This window comes from Tenrec ecaudatus, chromosome 17 (assembly GCF_050624435.1).
Source record: "Tenrec ecaudatus isolate mTenEca1 chromosome 17, mTenEca1.hap1, whole genome shotgun sequence".
Classification (NCBI taxonomy): Eukaryota; Metazoa; Chordata; class Mammalia; order Afrosoricida; family Tenrecidae; genus Tenrec; species Tenrec ecaudatus.
The window spans coordinates 64182330-64201858 of record NC_134546.1 but is presented as its reverse complement, the minus strand read 5'-3'; the positions used below and the strand labels follow the sequence as shown (position 1 = coordinate 64201858).

General features: G+C 53.9%; 1 protein-coding gene across 2 annotated transcripts in view; it reads right to left on the bottom strand.

Moving 5' to 3' along the window:
* Nucleotides 1-19529, bottom strand: part of MEGF11 (multiple EGF like domains 11) — a 264875-nt gene that overhangs the window by 69774 nt on the left and 175572 nt on the right. For both annotated transcript variants that reach the window (XM_075535527.1, XM_075535528.1), the window contains exons 5-6: nt 4625-4871; nt 3285-3405 (exon numbers count right to left, since the gene is read on the bottom strand). In XM_075535527.1, coding sequence (XP_075391642.1) covers nt 3285-3405; nt 4625-4871 — 368 coding nt within the window. The remainder of the gene's footprint in view (nt 1-3284; nt 3406-4624; nt 4872-19529) is intronic.

Below are 19529 nucleotides of genomic sequence, written 5' to 3'. Positions count from 1 at the left end.
GGGGGGGGGGGGGACAGGCAGGGAAGTGTCAGCTTCCGAGAGGCCATGGCCTGATGGTTTCTCCCTGGCCCTCTGGTCAATTGAGTCCACATCTCCAAGAGTAATGAGATATTGGCTTTGTGACATGTGGACCGTTGGAGAGGAAGATGAGGAGATAGTCCTTGTTCCAGAATTAGTGAAACCCAATGATTTTGTCAAAATCTGGACATCAGCCACCCTTCAGAGGACCATGGCCAATTGGAGGACAAAAAAGGAGAAAGCCAAGTAGTGGAAGGCCCTGGAGTCAGGTGGATTTGCCTGGAGAAGAGCCTGCTCAACCTTCCCAAAGGCGTTTCTAACTGGCGTGTCCCATGACAGCCTTCCGCACAACAACGTGAACCCACCCGGCTCCTAGGGAAGCTGCCGAGGTAGCAGGCCACAGGCTGAGGATCCTAGCGGGTCACCTGGTTGGACACAATGCTCGTCCTGCGCTGTCCTGATAATGAGGCCTCCTCCCCACCCCATCAGCCCCTTCTCACTTCTGTCCTGGGGCTCCTCTTTGGTGTGCGTGCGTGCATGCACGCACACACACACACACACACACACACACACACACACACACAGTCTCCAACCTCCGCCACCAGCCTGGGAACTTCTAAGGGGATGGGCCATCATATCCCCTACCTCCCTACCTGACAGTACCCACTGTCATCCAACAACTCACATCAGATTTCTCTCTTCTGAAAGGTCTCCGTGGGAACAAAAAAAGGAATTAAGTCCCCAGGCGCTTTGTAAAGGCCCCTCCTGGAAGAGCTCACCCGTGCTGGGCAAGAATGGTGTCCTGTGGGCATATTGGGGGCCTTACACTCAAGGATCCCTGAGGAAGGACTTTGGGTGGGTGGGTGTGGGGAGCAGAGGTCCTGCTGGCTCCTCTCCAGCTCTGCACAGCCAGCCAGCCCGTCAGGAGCTGAGAGGTGTGTATCCAGCAGATGCTTTGGATCTGAGAGGGGAAATGCCCGCGGAAACCACATGGAGTCACATGAGAGTGAGGCCATTGAGGACCATAACGGAGTGACCTTGCTCCCAAGCATCCTCTCCTTGGCCTCAGTGGGCCTTGGGAGGAGCCTCAGGCTTGAATGGCAGCTTCATTCTACGGCGGCTGTGTGTGCACGAGGGGTATTAATAATTCATATAAATCTGCAAGTTAAATGCTGTGTCAAAAATAGAAATGCAATTGTCTGCAGTAAAATTAAAAACATAAAGTCTCCACATCCAAAGGCATCTATAGACACAATTTCCCGTCATTGGAAGAACGAACCTTTCACCAGGTGGGGGGAGAAGAAACGGGTGCTTCCCTGTGCTGGCTTGGCCCTTCCCTCCCATGGACCACCAGCCTCCCGCAGTCTCTCCAGAGAGTCCTTCATGCTCACAGCCTTCCTCTTCCCTCACCCCCCTACCCCTTGCCCCATTTCTCTTCCTGACTGCTTGGGTGGATCTGGAAGCTGGCTCCAGAAGTCAGGGCTTTCCCCCGAGCAGTTCAGGTAGGAAGTTGTGGCAGTAGTCAGTCTGTCTTCCTCTGAGAAGTCAGACACCAAGCTGGGGTCCCGGGTCAGGAGACCTGGCGTCTAATTCTGCCTCTGCCTGACCTTGGGCAGTATGGCCTTGGGCAGATCACTCCCCCTCCCTGGGTCTCAGTTCCTCTCTGAGAGAGAAAGACTGAGACCTCTTGAAGATGGGGGGCCCTGTTTTTATGGGGAATCTTATTAGACTCCCAATAAACCCCAAACCCTATAGGACAAGGTAGCGCTGCCCTTGTGGGTTTCTGAGGCTCTAACTCTTTCTGAGTGGAAGAAAGCCTCCTCTTTCGTCCATAGGGTGGCTGGTCCAGTGCATAGCCCAACAGGGTTCCCAGAACTCTCAGCAGAGAGAATAAACTCAACCAGAGAGACAGCATGGGGCGGGGACCCCGATCCCGAAGCTCCTGAGGCCTTGATCCATTACACTCAAATGGAGACATACAGTCCATGTTATCCAGGAGCTATTGCAAACAGAGATCCCCGGGCCCCAGACGGGCTCAGGGCCAGGAGCCTGGGAGTCTGTATTGAGCTGATCCACGCTGGCATGCAGCCAGGCTTGGGAACTGCAGGGCTACCACGTCCCAAGGCCCTGTCCTGTTCCATAGAGTGGGTGCTGCTCCTACCTAGCCCCTGTGACCCAGCACTCACAGCCTCCTGAAACACTCTGTCCTGCTTAGCAGCCTGTTCCTGCTGGCTTTGTGCAGCCTCAGGCCTCGGGCCAGTGGTGTCCCTGGGCTTCCTGACAGGGTGTGTCGCTGGAGAGTCAGCGGCAGGGATGTGCCTGGAAAGCCAGCCTCAGCCTCCACGCTGTGCTTGGGGAGCATGGCTCTGCAGAAGTGCTGGCCGGCAGAGCAGGGGCGCCGGGAGCAGACGCAAGCACTGCCCGGCACTTCTGAAGTTGCAATAGGTGCTGCACCAGGGAGCGGCACCGGGCAGAAGAGTAGATGCCCAGAGTGGCTGAGGGCCTGCAGCAGGGTCGGCAGCGATGGAAGACTTGGGTAGGTCTGTGAGGTTATAAATCCTACCCCTGGACCAAACAAGACCCAGGCTGAGTGAGGCTACATCCGAACCACTCGGGACACTTATAAAGTCTGCACCTGCCCCCACCCTGCTGCCCCAGTAGGAGCCCTGGGACACCAAGGTCAGCACTTTAAAACCACCAGCTAGTCCATGGGAGAAGAGGAGGCACTCTGCTTCCGGCAAGAGCTACCAGTTCAGAAACCCACTGGGGCAGTTCTGCTCGCTCCTAGATGCTGGCTAGGAATGTGGATTGATTTGATGGCTTTTTTTTTTTTTCAACTTTCTATTCCCCATCAGCCCCCTACCCCGGCCTCAGACCCACAGAAACAAGCGGGCGTGTATGTGTGAGAATTTGAAGTTCTATCTATCAGGGTCCCACCTCTGCCATCTCCCCTCCTCCAATCACACCAGGCCCAGAGTCCACAGCATCCCACACGGGTACCCATGCCCAAGGATAGAGCCCGTCTTATGAGAGGGACAGACCGCAAGCTCAGAGAGGTTAAGTAACTTGCCTCAGGCAACACAGCATTTAGCTGGCAGACCTGGGATGCTAAGGGGTTCCCATGGTACCATTCACAGTGTCTAAGACCATAGAGAGGGGAGATAGTATTCAAGATGGGAGAGGAGATTTGCCCTCCAAGAGCCTTGTGAGTGAGGGACGTGCAGACGTTCCACTGGCCGTCCCCAGCGTCTTTGGGGTCCACCTACCGTCCAGCCTGGGTGGCAGGCACATTCACCGGTGATGTGGTGGCAGGTACCCCCATTCTGGCAGGGGCAGCGCAGCTCACAGTGAGCCCCATGGCTCCCAGGCGGACATAGCTCCTCGCAGCTGGATGGGGAAACAAAGGTATAAGATACAGCAGGATGCAGACAAGGCAGACGTCAGGTCCTGGGAGGCCAATCCCACCACTGCAAGGCTCCTGGAAATTCTGCTTGCAGACAGGAGGGTTTCACTGGGCGGGTACTGGTGGAAGGACTTTCATGATCTCAGGATGTTCTTCTGGGGTGCGGGATGTGCAGTGGGGGTCTGAGGAAGGACTGCCTAGTGGCCCTGGCAGGTGAAGTCAGTGTTAAAATGAAAGGGCATGTCATGCAGAGGGGGCAGTGGGAACACGATTCTGCCTGGATTCAGAGATGGGGACAATCTGCAGTACACTCTCTGGGCTCTGGATTCAGAGATGGGGACAATCTGCAGTGCACTCTCTGGGCTCTGGATTCAGAGATGGGGACAATTTGAAGTGCACTCTATCTATCTGGAAGGCTCCCAGAACCCATGCTAGGCTGGAGCTAGGGAAGGGTTCCCATGGGGTTTGGGACAGAGACCTTAACCTGTCTACGGCTTTGGTCTCTGGCTCACTGGGGGCTGGGAGCCGGCCGGGCATCAGGGGAGGGAATGTCCAATCAAGGATGTCTCTGGGTCCTGTCCTCGGGCCCCCACAGGACTGGGAGGAGACATCCCTCCCAAGTGTTGCCTCTGAGGGGTCTCACTAAGCAGCCATGGAGGCCCAGTCAAGTGGACTCTCCAAGGAAACGGAGTGAAAGTCTGGGCTCTGCTGGGAGAAGGCTGAGGAGAAGAAAACACTGTGTATCACCAAGTTCTGCTTGGGAGGCCTGCCAGGCCCCTGCTGGGAAGGGAAGCTCCCTGTGAGGATGTACATTTGAGTTACAGCCAGAGGAGACTTCTATGCTAAGAAACAGCTTTCCAAGTAGTGGGCGTGGAGTTCTTCTCGGGAAGGCATGGTTTCCTGTGGGGGGTTTGACTGCTGCCTGGCCCTGTGGCATCTCAGGTTGGCCCTGGGGCCGCTGGCCTGGATGGTGAATGTCTGAGGGCCCTGAACTAGGGGTCAGAGTGGGCGAGGCTCTGCAACTCGGTTTGTCCGGGCTCGCCTTCCCTTCCCACCTGTCCTATTTACAAGGAGCTTTGGGCCAGGCCGCTTTGCAGGGAGCAGGCGCACCCTCCGGGCCCTGCCCCTCCTCTCGGGCACCCCACCCCTTTCTTCCCCCTCTTGCCCTGGCCAGCCTGGCCAGCCCATGGCTGCTTTACTCACTAGACGCCGCTGTAGCCGGGCGCGCAGAGACACTCGCCGGTGCGGGGGTCGCAGCTGGCACCGTGGTGGCACTGGCACGGCAGCTGGCAGCCCTTGCCATGGGTGCCAGGCGCGCAGAGCTCCTCGCAGCGCCAGCCACGGAAGCCGGCAGCGCAGACGCAGGCTCCAGTGATGGGATTACACAGGGCGCCGTTCCGGCACTGGCACCGGTTGCTGCAGTGGGGGCCCCAGTGGTCGCTGTCGCAGCCTGCAACAAAGGGGACAGTCACGCCTGAAGGGCCTCTGCTGGCACTCCTTAGGACGGGAATCAAAACCAGTGCCAGCAGGCCTTCCCGCCTTCGCACTGCTCTTAACCTGGATTGGAGGGAAAGCTCTGGATCTCGGAGCCTCCATCAGTCTTCCGCCGAACATGTGCAAGCCAAGGCATGGGGGTGAGACATTGGGTCCCCAGTGCAGATTCAAGTCCTAGATAGAAAATTCTGGCGCCCCAGCTGTCTATCTCCCTTTATCTTTGCTAAAAAAAAAAAATCTCTTCTCAGATGATCGGGTTTGTTCAACCTGGCCATACCTTCTCTGTCCAAGCCTGCCACCCTTCTTGGTGCCTCTCAGCACAGCCCACCTCCCAGCCTCGCTTCTCTCTGCAGCTTGCTACTCCACATGCAATGGCTTGCTCACAACGCTGGTGCTCTAGCTCCCTGTCATTCATTCTCTCTCTCTCTCTCTCTCTCTCTCTCTCTCTCTCTCTCTCTCTCTCTCTCTCTCTCTCTCTCTCTCTCTCTCTCTCTCTCTCTCTCTCTCTCTCCCTCTCTCCGGCCTCCTCTGCCAGGTGGCTTCCTTTCCAAGCAGGCAGCTTCAGAAGGAGCAGAAGAAATGGTTCTCTAGGAGGCGACAGACAGCCTTCAGTCTTTACATGGGATGAAGTGCTTCAATGAGTGACAGCTGAGCCTGACGTGCAGCACATCACATTCTACAGCTGCAGAAAGGGGCTGCATGGCCCACCCAGAGCGCCAGGAAGGTCACCCAGCCCTTCCACCACCCACTCTGGCCCTACCTGCCCAGTGCCTACACGACACACAAGAAGAGCCTAGCCTGGCCTACAGCAGCCTCACTCACGTATTTGGGGTAGGGAGGGATGGTCAGGCACGGACAGGCACAGCCGATGTGCAGGCAAAGGAAGTGTGTTCCCAGCTAATCAGGCAAGCACTGCTAGACGAGAAGGCATCTGCATTGGGCTTTGAGAGAGATTTTACTTGTCTATGTGGCAGGGTGGGTTGGTGGAGAGCTCACCCCTACAGGGCCACGAGGTGCCCCGAGGGCCGGCCAGGGTCAGGAGCTCCGTGGAGGCGGCTCAGTACCCTTCAGTACACACAACAGCCCTGGAACGGGAATCCCAGCCCCTCTGTCTTCATCATCTCCTCGGTACCTCAAAGGGTCACACACAGAACTTGAGCTGCCAAGCAATCCATGATGCTCCACTCTGCCCCCTCACTCAGAATCTCCATCCTGCCACCGCTCCGAAGACACCCACAGGACTGAGACTGACTCCGGACCCAACAGCCAGCTTCTCCCACCCCATTCTGTGCAGGGGTGTTGTGAGGGGAAAGGCAAGCACAACCACCTCCAATGCTGTCTCTCTCACAGCAGTTTACAGTGTGCGTGTGCAGCCTCAGGGTAACAATAACAAAAGTCACATTTAAATGTTTACTATGTGCCAGGCACCCTCCTGGATGTTTCATATACATTGTTAAAACTGAATCCTCTTAACAACACTGCCAGCTAAGCTGATAGGATTTCCCCATTTTACAGATGGGGAAGTAAAGGATAGGAAAGGGTACGTGATGGCCCAAGGTCAAAGTCAAGGGCAAACCCAGACCTACTGACTCCAGCTTGTTCCTGCCCATACTGGGCTGGTTGTAAGGAGAGAAATGGAAAGCTGTGGAGACTGGGCACTTCTGCTCGACAACCTCAAGGGCCTACAGTTACTGCCCTGACACCTTGCACCCAGACTGAACTCTGGGAGTCCACATGCGCTTTGCCCCTGGCTCATGCTAAGGCTGTAGCGACACTTCCCTCATCAGCAGTGACTTCTATCCCATGCTTCTGACGAGGAAGCTGACCACCACCCTGATTCTCAGGCACTCGCGCTTTATGACCAGCGACCTGGCTGCTGTCCCTGCCCCACCATTCACGCAACAAACCTCTGAACATGCTCAGTGTGCTCGGCTGCTCATGGAGGGCCGGGGTCTGCTCAGAGGGGCATGGAAGAAAGGTCTGGTGATCTGACTTTAAAGCAAAAACACGGCGGCTGAAAATCCCATGGGGTCGAGTTCTCCTCTGACACCCACAGAGTGGTGGGTGCCACAGGCTGAAATTGACCCGGAGGGTCCTGCCCTCCTGGAGTGTCCAGCTGGATGGGAACAGAGGTCGGAGCAGCATTTACGGTGGAATGGGGGTTGTTCAGGGCGTCATGAGAACACGCTAGTGGTTCTGCACCAGACTTAGCAGACGTCACCCAAGGGCGACGGCGGGCACTCGGGATGTGCTGGAAGCGAGACCTGATGAAAGTGGTCTGGCAGGCGGGGTGGGGTGGGGGGAGTGCAGTCAGAGTGGAAAGGAGGTGGGGGTGGCAGGTCAAACAGAGGAGGGCAGGGTCCGGCTATAATAGAGAAGCGATGGTAATGGCCCTGGCTAAGGGAGTGGCATGGAGGGCAGAGAAGCAGGCAGGTTCCCGCTGTGCGATGAGTCAGCAAGGACTTGGCGTGTGATGGGTGCAGGGAGCAGAGAGGAGAGCGCTGTGCCCTGGTTTGGGCAGGCAGGTGGGCACTGTGCCACACTCTTTACCAGAAACACAGGGGAAGACGAGCAGAGTTTGGGGAGAAGAGAATGAGGTTAGTTTCGAATGGTGAGCCTAGGTGTCTAAGGAGCCCGGTGGGGCTGATGAATAAGCGTTGTACTGCTAACTACAAGGTCAGTGGTTCAAACCCTCTAGACATTCAGTGGGAGCAAAAAGAAGCTGTCTACTCCCATAAACAGTGGCAGCCTTTCAAATGGTATAGACGGTCTGAGGTAGTTACACAAGTTCATGTCAACTCGATAAATAAGAATAAAGGGTGGAGTCTTGTCTGTCAATTAGCTGATGCCTCCTTGTGGGCGTGGCCTTCTCATGAGGATTCTGAGACTTCTTCTCTTCCTCCCTGGAGACGGGACACACTCTCTCTCTGCTACACCTTCCTGTTGACAAGTCACATGGAGCCATGCTGATGGCAGCCAGAGCCCTGGAGATGCCTCCACCGCCACCAGATCCACAAGATTCCCCACCCACTGGCCTGTGATCTTCCTGTATTCAGCATTGTTGCGTGTGCTAAGGGAGTCTGAAGAGGAATTTATGGACTAGTATTGGACATAGGGGCTAATATTGGATTTATGGACTTAATTTGGACTGGGCTGGGCTGGTTTCTTAACACAATTGCCCTTTGATAAAAAGCTCTCTCTCACACACATGTGAGTGTCTCTGGATTTGTTTCTCTGGTCCACCTGGACTAACACAGGGTCCATATGAGTCCGAATCGACTCGATGACAACTGTTTTTTTTTTAATGATTTGAGGAACATCTAGAAAGCCATTCAAAACCCACTCACTCAATGTAACTATCGTTCTAGTCAGCCCGACCATCTGACTTCTCAGACCACTGCTCAGTTATGTGCACGCATCCAACACGTGTACATTGTGTCTGCATGTGCTTGGGGGAAGGCTACTAAAATATGAAGCAAAAGTTCTATGCCGCAGTAAGAAAGTACGGAAATAAACATTAAATAAATGCGTAAAGCAAACACCAAAGCAGTGTGCAGTCATTAATTTAGGGGCCACTAGCCCCTCATCCCCAGACTGAATGGAAGAGTTTATATTCAATTTAGGATGTTCTGATTAACTAGGGAAGTGTGTAACCCCCCCCCCCATTGTGATTAAATGGGAAAAAAAGTGAAGGTTCTCAGGGATGAGCTTCAGTTATTTAGAAAATCCACTTAAAACCCCTCATTCCCCAGCAGTGACAGAGAAATGAGGCAGAGCTGCCGTGTGTCAATTATCCACTCTGCTGAAGGTGAACAAAACCCATCATTATGATCATTATAACAGGACCCCACATTCTTCCATGGATAGTCTTAAACATGCTCCAATTTAGTCTTGGAATGTCTCTCCTCCCACCCCCACCTCCCAACCCAAAGATGCTCCTTCCTAATTACTTTGGTCTTTGGTGAGTTTTTCGAGGAGGCTATCTCTGCTGGACAGCTAGTGAGGGCTGAAGGGCCCCCAGAATCATGTGGCTTGGCTGGGTTTGATCTTGGAAGGCGGGCTACTCACTTTTGCCTCCTCTCTGCTGACCTCATCTGACTTCGGACCCACGAGGAGCGTGTTTCTGGCCCCCCTATTGGCCCCACCTTAGCCTGGGAGCCAGCCGTGGCTGGTCTTCAGCCCTTGCCCAACATGCTTCTGGTTGTAACTCTGGGTGACTGAGCAGTTACTGTGGACCCGGCACCGCGGTCCAGCTACAGAGCTTCTCATTTCAGTCTCAAAAGAGCCCATGTGCGAGGAGAGCTATTCCTATCCCATTTCGCAGATGAAGAAGCAGAGGTCTGAGCGGTTGAGGAACTCGAACAAGCTCACACGGCTGGGCCACAGTTGGGTATCTACACTCCTGCATCCTGGTGGATCTGTGAGGTGTGGCCTAGAATCAAAAACCCCAAACCAGCCTCCCTGCCACAGAGGCCATTCCAACTCACAGCGACCCTAAAGAGCAGGGGACCGCCGCCCCTGGGGGTCCCGAGAGCGTGACTCTTTACAGGAGCTGGTGGTTTCCAACCACTGATGCCTTTAGGTCAGCAGTCCCACAATGCCGCGAGAACCGAAGGATGAGGGAAATATGGGATACTGGCAGCCAGCCTTGGCTTTAGAAGCCACTCTGGAGAACCCACAAGGAGAGGAGAGAGCAGAGGCTCTTTTCCCACCAACACCTTTGTGTTAGGTCGGTTGACTAGAGAAACAAATCCAGAGACACTCACATATGTGGAAGAAAGAACTTTCTCTCAAGAAGTGAGGTAGTTAGTTTATTGTGCCAACCTGGCTAATAAACACATGCGGGGTTAATTGAAGGGCAGAGGGATAAATGGCTCAGGGAGCCTCACCTTTCTAGTTCTCGGGTCTCTTGCTTTCTGATGGTCGAACCAGGGTGCAGCTGCCTTAGCTAGTTCCCTGCTTCAGCTGGCAAGGCTCACTTCCTGCAAGACATCCCTGAGGAGAAGCCAAATGGACCTACCCCGATGCAGCCTGGGTGCTGGAGCACCCGTGTGGAGACCCCTGCCAGTGCTGAGATGTTTACACATTCACTGACTTGGCTTTCCTCCTGCAGTCGGCATCATTGCGTGTATTTTGTGAGATGGAGGAGGACTTTGTGGATTGGTGTCGGACATATGGGTTAATGTTGGACTTGTGGGCTTGGGCAGCGCTGGGTTGGGATATCTTCTTGATGCACACTTAACCTTTATATAAAGCTCTCTCTTATACATGAGTTTCTGTGGATTTGTTTCTCTAAAGTACCCAGACTAACACAAGAAGTAATTGTATATCAGGAAAACATCCCAGTCCAGTCCAACTCAAGTCCATCAGTCTGATACTAGCCCATCAGTCCCTCTTCAGAGCCATGAAGCCACATGCAATGATGCAGAATCCAGGACGATCAGGCTGGTGGGTGCACAGTCATGTGGATCCCCTAGTAGTGGATCTATCTCCAGCTCTCTGGCAGCAACCAGGGTCAGCCAGCAAGAAGAAGAAGGCAGAGAGAGGCGGGGAGGTTCCCAGGGTTTCCTCATGAAAAGGCCACGCCCACAAAGAGTCAGGCTGTGACCCGATTGACAGGCTAACCTCCACTCCTGCACTTTTATGCATCTTCAAGTTGACATGAAAGTTTGCAGCTACCCCGGCCCTTTTCAAGGATTACTTTTCGTGTGTCTGGTGGTCTTGGTCCCAGGTTTTCTACCACTGGCCCTATTTCCATCATGATACTCTTTCCCTTAAGATAATTTATTAAAGGCACAACTGACCATGCTTGCGGACTTTCTCCTCTATTGGAAGAATAATTCAGCCAACTGCTGGCTTTTGGAGTCCCCACTGCTGTACAAGCAGGCACGGGTCCCTTGTTTGCAGTCCGCTCCGTTAATGCTGCAGCTGCCCCAGCTTGGAGGAGGTGCCGATGGAGCGTGTCCTGTCCCCCACGGACACAGTGGCACCCAGCCCCCCAGCCAGGAGCTGACAAGAGCAGTTCCCACAAGTGCCAGGAAGACCTCCTCCCAGCTCGCCAGAGCCCCTCCCGGCTGCACGTGAAGATTCCTTTCCTGGTGGCCCTGAACAGACCCTGGGAGCTACTTAAACAACTCCGACTTAAAACGTACCAGCCTGGGGCTTCCGCTCAGGGTGTTCTGGCCTGGAGCGCAGGGCCTTTTAGAAAGCTCCTCTCCTACCAGGAAACAGGAGCAGGGAAGAGGGTGCTAGGCCAGAGTGGGATGGAAGAGCTGGGCAGATCTTCCCGCTCCTCAGAGATGAGCCTTCAGGCTCAGAGAAGCGAGAGTGACCCACTGAAGGGAGTCGAGAGGGGCCTGAAAGTCACTGACCTTGAGCCATTCCGGCCAGTACCATGGGCCAAGACAGCCTCCCCACCCCCACCGGTTCTCAGCAATCGAAAAGTTGGGCACAGCCTCGGCATTTCCCCCCAAAAGAATCCCTGGCTCCCGACACCCCCTGCCCCACCCCCTGAAGAAGCAGAGGTGCCCTGGGTCAGGGATTACTCTTGGGCACGGAGGCAGAAGCAGTTGCCGAGACCCTCCCTCTGACAAACAGAGTGAGTTCACAGCGAGCAGGGTCATTTGTCAAGGGACTTGCTCTAGGAAAGCACAGGCGGTGCTGGAGCCAGGGCCCTCCCTGGGCGGAGGAGGAGCCTCAACGGGCAACTCGGAGCCGGGCTGTGCAATCGCGGGCAGCCCCTGCCCTCGCTGGCCTCCGCTCTCACCTCTGTAGAAGCAGGCTGGCGCCCGCTGTTCTTCCCAAGAGCATGGGGACATGGGGCCAGGCTGAGGGTGGGCCGAGCTTGTCACAGCGACCCAAGGCAGCTCTGCACGGGAAGACGCATGCCGTCCAAGTGCCAATGGCGCCCCCGCTTCTGAATCAGGAGCGGGGACGGGCTGGGGTCACCCCAGCTCTGCTGTTGGCTGACTCTGTGTCCTGTGGCTAAAAGTCCCAGATGAAAAACAGGCCAGAGGGGACAGGAGTGGGGGGTGGGGGTGGGGGATGCTTCTTTGTCCCACGTGGACAAGAACAATTTGAGGTGGTTAGTCAGCTCAGAGCGCATCCATCCCTCAACCCCTATCTCCCCACCACTGAGATTGCTGGAATTAATTATTAATAGAGCAAGGTGCCGTCGCTTAAACCCAAGTCTCCTGATACAGTCCCTAAGCGCCTGCAGGATGCTGACAGCAGCGGATTATAATGATGTATCATTAGCTCGTAGTGATCTATTTATTACACTTGTTACTTACTCTGTGTTATTTAACCACACGATCTAGATCGCCCTCAAACCGCGGAAGGGAGGCTGGGCTTCACTGCAGCCCTCTCTCCTGTCTCGGAAGTCACCAAACCAAAACACCAAATGCGGGTTCCAGCTCAGACAGGCCCGACAGGACAGAGAGAACGTCCCCGGAGTCTCTGACACTGCCAGCCTCCGTGCAAGCAGACCGCCACGCCTGGCTTCTTGGGGGCCCTTCATGGGTTCCGACCACTGCCCTGCCTGCCTGTTGGCAGCTGAGTGGTTACCCGCTGGGCACCACTGGGGCTCCCCTAGGGTGGCAGAGTGCAGGAAACGCACACCCTGCGTGCCCGAGGGGACCGCCTGCTTTCATCCAGGCACTTGGCTTAATCACCTTAGTCACTTGTTGCAACGCCCTTGCATTTGGTCACATACTGCCTGGTTCCAAAGCAAGCCGAGGCAAACCTTGGGAGCTGGGGCTGTTCCCCAGCCCTTCCCCCCCCCCCCCCTGTTACTCAGGTGAGGAAACCGAGATTTAGAGACATTAAATAACCAGATTAGGGGTTTCCAATCTCAACACTGCTGACACTTTGAGGCAGAGAAGTCTTTGTTAGGGGGCTGTGTCTTGGGGAGTTTCACAGCACCCTTGGCCTCTGTCCACCAGATCCCAGAGCAGACCCCCCCACCCCCAGCTGTGACCTTCAAAAACACCTTACCCATTGAATGTCCCTGATTACAAAAGGGCGTTGAGAGTCCAATATTAGCTCTCTTAATCCTAGCCCTTCAAGGTCATCTTGTGTCGCCCCTACTCCTGACCCCCAAAGTTCACCGTCAGGAAACCCAGGCCTAGAGAAGCGGAATGGCTTCTCCTGTGGCCACACGGCTCATGACCACCAGAGCAGGATTCGGAGCTAGATGGCCACCTTTGTCTGGGTGGGGTCCTCCAGGTGCCATTTGTTCGTTTGACAAACAACCACTGAGCACCGATGTGCCTGGTGGTGCTGTGGGTTGGCAGTTCAAATCCATCAACCACTCCGAGGGAGGAAGACGAGGCTGTCCTCTGGGACACCCCAGGAGCAGTTTTGCTCCATCTTGTAGGGTTGCCGTGAGTCAGAATCGGCGTGCCGGTGGTGGGTTTGTTTCTATTGTTTTGTATTGTGTGCCAGGGACTGCGAAGCCCACCGTCACTTGACACTTAGGCAAGCGCATGGGAATGCTGAGCCGTCAGAAGGTGGGGAAGCTGGAGGAGTCTGGGTAAGCTGCTGCCAGGGCAGCTGTGACTGAATGGCTGAGCGAGCAGGATCTCAGAGCCGCAGGGTGGGAAGGGGCAGCTAAGCCAGTGGCGTGTCTGCGGCCGGGTGGATGTCCCGGGCTTCCCCATGATGGGCGGCCCAGCGCTGTGGCTCTGCCACTTTACAGTGCACATCAAGTGCACGTGCCCCTGGCCACCTGAAAACCTCTGTCCAGGACTGCACCCCTTTCTGGGTAAATGCACCTCAATGGCCTTGGCGCTTTTGACTTGAGCCCTCCATCAATGGGGTCAGTGAGAAGCAAGCAGGGGTGGGGGGCACTCCAGTAGACCCCAGAGCCAGCTGGTCCTAGCCTGTCCTTAGCTCTACTGGACCCACTCCCCCAAGCCCTGCCGCCCCACACAGGCCTTTGATGAGGACCCAGCTCCGGCTGATCCGCCTGCATCACCGCCCCAGCCCCAAAGACCATTTATCTCCACAATTTGCTTAGAGAGCCTCATAAATCATGTCTGTGCACAAAGGAATTACCTCTTTAGAAGAGTCCTTCAAAGGCGGCAGGCAAAGGCACCCGCGCCCTCAGCTTCCTCACACCTCACCGGGGTGGGCTGTGCCGGGTGGGATCGAGGGGGATTTGGTGAGGCTTCCCAGTGTGAAGTGAGACCCCCCAGTTGTGGGCTCTGAGTGAAAGGAACCCACAGTTGGAGTGGGAATGGACGTGAGAGAGTCGCTGGGCCCACGCTGGCTCCCTGGGACGAGTCAGCATGTGTGACTCGGTCTCCCAGCTTTGCAGACACTGGTCTCCCCCAGCTCCCATTCCAGGGCCTGAGGGCTCCCCGGGGCAGGTGCTCCCTGCCCTCTGCCTCTCTCGTCAGCCTTGTGCCTTAAACCACCCTGCAGGCCCGCTTCTCCCCTGCCAAGAGACAGCATTAGACCGGCTCGGCGCTGTGACCTGACCCATGGAGGTCCTGTGCCTACTGTAGGGGCTAGGCCATGACGAGTCTCTGGCTTAGGGGTTACATGTCCAGCTGCCATCTGCAAGGTCTGAAGGTCGAAACCACCAGTCACTCCAGTAGACAGACGGGGCTACCTAACTCCTGGAGAGTTACCGTCTCGGAAACTCACAGGGGCCGTTCTGCTCTGTCCTGTGTAGCTGCTGTCATCGCCTTGGAGGCAGTGAGTTTTTGAGTGAGATGATAGTGTGTTCACTGAGTTTCTGTTCATAGGTGCCAGTCACCATATAGGCATACGGTTGGGTTTCCGAAAGTTCACGGGTGTGTTGGAGGAAGACCATCAGTGCAGCCCAAAGGATTTATAGAAAATGGGATGAGAAGGTCATGCATTTTCTCCGTGAACTTTTGGAAGCCTCCTCTTACACGTTGCTGCTGCTGGGTACCATTGAGTCAGTTCTGACTCACGATGACCTGCGTACAACAGCACGGAACACCGCCCAGGCGTCCGTGTGCCACCGTCACAAGTGTCCCTCTGTCTGAGCCCATGGCTGCAGCAACTGTGTCAGGCCGTCGTGGGGAGGCCATCCTCCTTGTCGCTGCCCTTCGACTTTATCAAGCAGGATGCCTCCTCCAGGGATGGGTGTCTCCCGAAAATACGTCAAAAGTACATGAGATGACGTCTAGTCATTTTTTAAATTAAAAAATTGCAAATACAACGAGAAGCATTCAGAATGGCAACAAAAAGTTGCAACTTTTGCGTTTCCAATGACAGAGTGGTCTGCAGTTAACCGAATGGCCATTACTTTGTATAAGTTGCATCAGAAACAACTACAGAGCAGAAAGAAAACGACCATCCCATATATACCTCGCTTGTGCTGTGTACCAACCAGGGCCTGCTTTACTTTTCCACATCGATTTACACACACACACACACACACACACACACACACACACACACACACACACACACACCCCGGCACCAGGCAGGCTCCGTGGCTATCGGGAAGGCCGCCAGGAGAGGGCTCTCTAAGAACACACTCAGTAGTGTGTTATCTAGGCCAGAAAAGTCGCTGTGCAAACAAAGCCAGAAGCTCAAGGACCCCAACTTCTCCTTCTACGTCGCTTTTCTCAGCCTTGACGGTTCCCTTTTTGCCGGCACCGACTCTCCAGCAGCCCGGTGCTCTGCGATAGCCTTGTCGCGGTTCTCCCTCACCCGGGCAGCCTTCTTCTCTTGTCAGGGGCCATGGTGTGAGTCCATGTTCCTCTCACCTTCTTCGCAGCGTCCCCGATGGACAGACTGGGGTGCTCAGAACCAAACAAGGAAAACAACAGAACAAGGACATCTCTTGGGTGCGCTGGGGTCCTTGAGCTTCTTCTCTGGCCCCCCTTCAGGAGAGACACACGTCTTCGAGCTCTTTCATAACGGGTCTTGTCTGCCTCAGCCATGTCTTCAAGTTCCCTTTCTCTTGAGCACACATGGTCTTCTGAGAACACGCGGGGACATTGGCAGAAGCATCGGGTGCTGCCGCTTGTGCTGCTCCCGGCAAGTTTGCACAAACAGTGCGCACGACGAGGTTCTGCCCCTCGGCTTCTCCGGCTCAGCCTTGTCCAGGTGGAGTGATGCTTCATTTTGTGCACGAAGCACAGAGTCCACCAGGACTGTCCAGCTCTGCCTGGCCCGGTGCTGTCTCTATGGCGCTCAATGGACCGCGGGCTCAGGTCTCACCATTCTTGCCTCTAAGGACCATTCTGACTCTCCTTCTGCCAAGGCGGAGTTTTCTTCGCTCTTTCGGCAGTCCCTGGTGATTTCCATATTCCTCCCCAGACCGTCATTCAAACACATCGATTCTTCCGCACTCTTCCTGATTCGGTGTCCAGCTTTCACAGGCATATGAGGCAAAGGCAAATGCCATGGCGTGGGTTCTCATCTATACAACTTTCCATAACAAATAGTAGGGGTTTGCCTCGCTTTATGCAACTACTCTCCCAGTCCTTATGCAAGTAACTACAGGAAACTTACTATTTGGAATACACTGTTTATACTCATACACAGAGCACTTTAGACCTTTATGCTTATAGGCCACGAGAGCAAAGCTTGGCATTCCCATTGCTCAGGTGGAGAGACTGAGGCTCAGGAAAGCAAAGCAGCCTGTTCAAGGTCCCTGGTCTGCTGAATAGGAGAGCTGAGGCTGTCTTCTGGCTTGACCGCACCCACCACTACTCAGGGCTCATCTATCTGCCATTTGACCGAGAGATCACCAGAGCCTCTCACTCAGCTGTCTTCTCATTTATGTCATGGTCTGTTTGTCCCAGAGCCAGGGAGGGTCACTCTTGAGAGCAGCTCCTAGCGGGGCCTGCCAGTCAGAGGATACTCTATCCATCACTGCTGGACCAGGACCTTTGGTTTCTCCAGAGACAGGAGGCCGCAAGGCAAGCGACACATGGCCCTTCCGTCTTTTGAGAGTTATTATCAAAAGATGGGGACTGGCTGCTCCTGGGATCTGTCAGGAAGATGCTTCTGCTGCTGAAGCTGGAGGTCTTTTTGCTTTTTGTTTGCTCATTCACTCAATAAAACTTTATCAACTACCTACTCTGTTCCATACCCTGGGCACCCAAAGAGAACATGGCACCTTTCTGGAGTTATCAGCATAGGGAGATAAGAACTCAACAAACAGCCAGTTGATGTCAAATGGACTGATTCAGGGCAACGCGTGTGTGTTAGGGACTTTAATGGCTGATCTTCCAGTAGGAGATCACCAGGCTTTCCTACCAAGGCATCTCTGGGTGGACTGGCAGCTTCAAGCTTCCGGTTGGCAACTGAGCGTGTTACTGTTTGCACCACCCGCGGGCCCTTGCATGCAAATAAAGGCCTTTACGCTGACCTTGGCTTAAAAATGCCAGTTTCTCCTTGGACCACTCTTTCCAAAATCTAGCCCCTAGCCCCTGGTTTTAGGTGTTTCTTTATAGCACGTACTCTATCCACTATGATGTAATACCAGACCCACCCTGCATTGTGTATTTATTCTCATCTGGGTGAGGCTCCCCCTGGAAGGGCAGCTCCATGAGGGCAGGGGCTTCATTTGACTCACAGACTTATTCCCAGCACTGAGAACGGGACCTGTCATAGAGCAGAGGCTCAAGGGAAAAAATAGCTGATGAACCAACGAATAAACACATGAGTGCACAAAGAATTATGGTGCCTCCAAACGAGTGCAGAGAAGATGGAAGGACCACACAGAGGCACTGTGCCCAAAAGAACTGGCTGACACGGAACCTTTCAAGAGGTACCAGATGAACAAGAACCAGGATACTAAAGGATGAATTCCAAGTTGCACTGAAAGCATTAGCAAAAAACCGAGAGATCGATGGGATACCAATCGAAATGTTTCAGCAAACCACTGCAGGGTTGGAAGTGCTCACGCTTCAATGCCAAGAAACTTGGAAGACCAACTGCCTGGACAACCAGTTGGAAGATTTCCATATTTGTGCCCATTCCAAAGATAAGTAACCCAACAAAAAGTGGAAATTATCACACAATATCATTATTATCACATGCAAGTTAACATTTTGCTGGTAAATCAGAAGTGGTTTCAGCAAAACATCGATAGGGAGCTGCCAGAGGTGCAGGCTGGATTCAGAAGAGGATGTGGAACGAAAGACAACCTTGCTGATGTCAGATGGTTCTTGGCTGCAAGCAGAGAAGGCCAGAAACATGTTTACTTGTGTTTTATTGGCTATGCAAAGGCATGGGACTGTGTGGACCAGAAAAAGCTACAGATAACATTTCGAAGAATGGGAATTCCAAAACTGTGCTCATGCAGAGCCTGACCACGGGCCCGAAGGGGGTTCTTTTAGTCGGATAAGGGGATACTGCGTGGTTTCCAATCAGGAGGAGTGTGTGGGAGCGGTATCCTTTCACAGTACTTACTCAATCTGTATACTGGGCAACTTACGGTGAGGGGCTAGGCTATCGGAGGAAAAGCCTGGCATCAATATTGGACAAAGGCCTGTCAACAAACTGCGATATGCAAATGATACAATTTTACTTGCTGAGAGTAAGAAGGACTTTAGGCACTTCCTGATGAAGATCAAAGGCTACAGCATTCAGAGTAGGTCACAACTCAAGGTCAAGAAAACCCAAATCCTCACAACTGGACCAATAGACAACTTCATGAGAAAGGAAGAAAAGTTCTAACTTGTCAAGATTTAATTTTACTTGGATCCACAATTCAATGATCACGGAAGTAGCTACCAAGAAATCAAATGATGCACTGCGTTGGTTGGACAAATCGGCTACACATTCACTGCCATTGAGTCAATTCTGACTCATACACACACCCACTTTAAAGCATTGAATGGGAAAGATGTCACTTTGCGGACGAAGGTGCCTCTGACCCAAGCCAGTGTATTTTCAATTGCTTCGTGTACACGTGGAAGCTGGACAATGAATAAGGAAGACCAGAGAGGAATGGGGACATTTGAATTTTGGTCTTGATAAAGGATATCGCAAGCACCGTGGACTGTCAGAAGAACAACGCATCTGGCTTGGAAGAAGCACAGCCAGATGCTCCTTAGATGTGAGAATGCCCATCAGAACAAGGGAATGAGGGGGAGTGCAGAGTGGGGACCCAAAGCCCATGTGTAGGCCACTGGACATTCCCTTACAGAAGGGTCTCGGGGAGGAGACGAGCCAGTCAGGGTGTGATGTAGCAACGATGAAACATGCCACTTTCCTCTAGTTCCTAAATGCTTCCTCCTCCCCCACTATCATGATCCCAATTCTACCTTGTAAGTCTGGGTGGACCAGAGGATGTACACTGGTACAGATAGGAACTGGAAACACAGGGAATCCAGGGTGGATGATCCCTTCAGGACCAGTGGTGTGAGTGGCGGGCGATACTGGGAGGGTGGATTGGAAAGGGGGAACCGATTACAAGGATGTACATGTGACCTCCTCCCTGGGGGGTGGACAACAGAGAAGTGGGTGAAGGGAGACGCCGGACAGGGCAAGATATGACAAAATAATAATTTATAAATTATCAAGGGTTCATGAGAGAGGGGGGAGCAGGGGGGGGGAGGGAATGAGGCGCTGATGCCAGGGGCTTAGGTGGAAAGCAAACGTTTTGAGAATGATG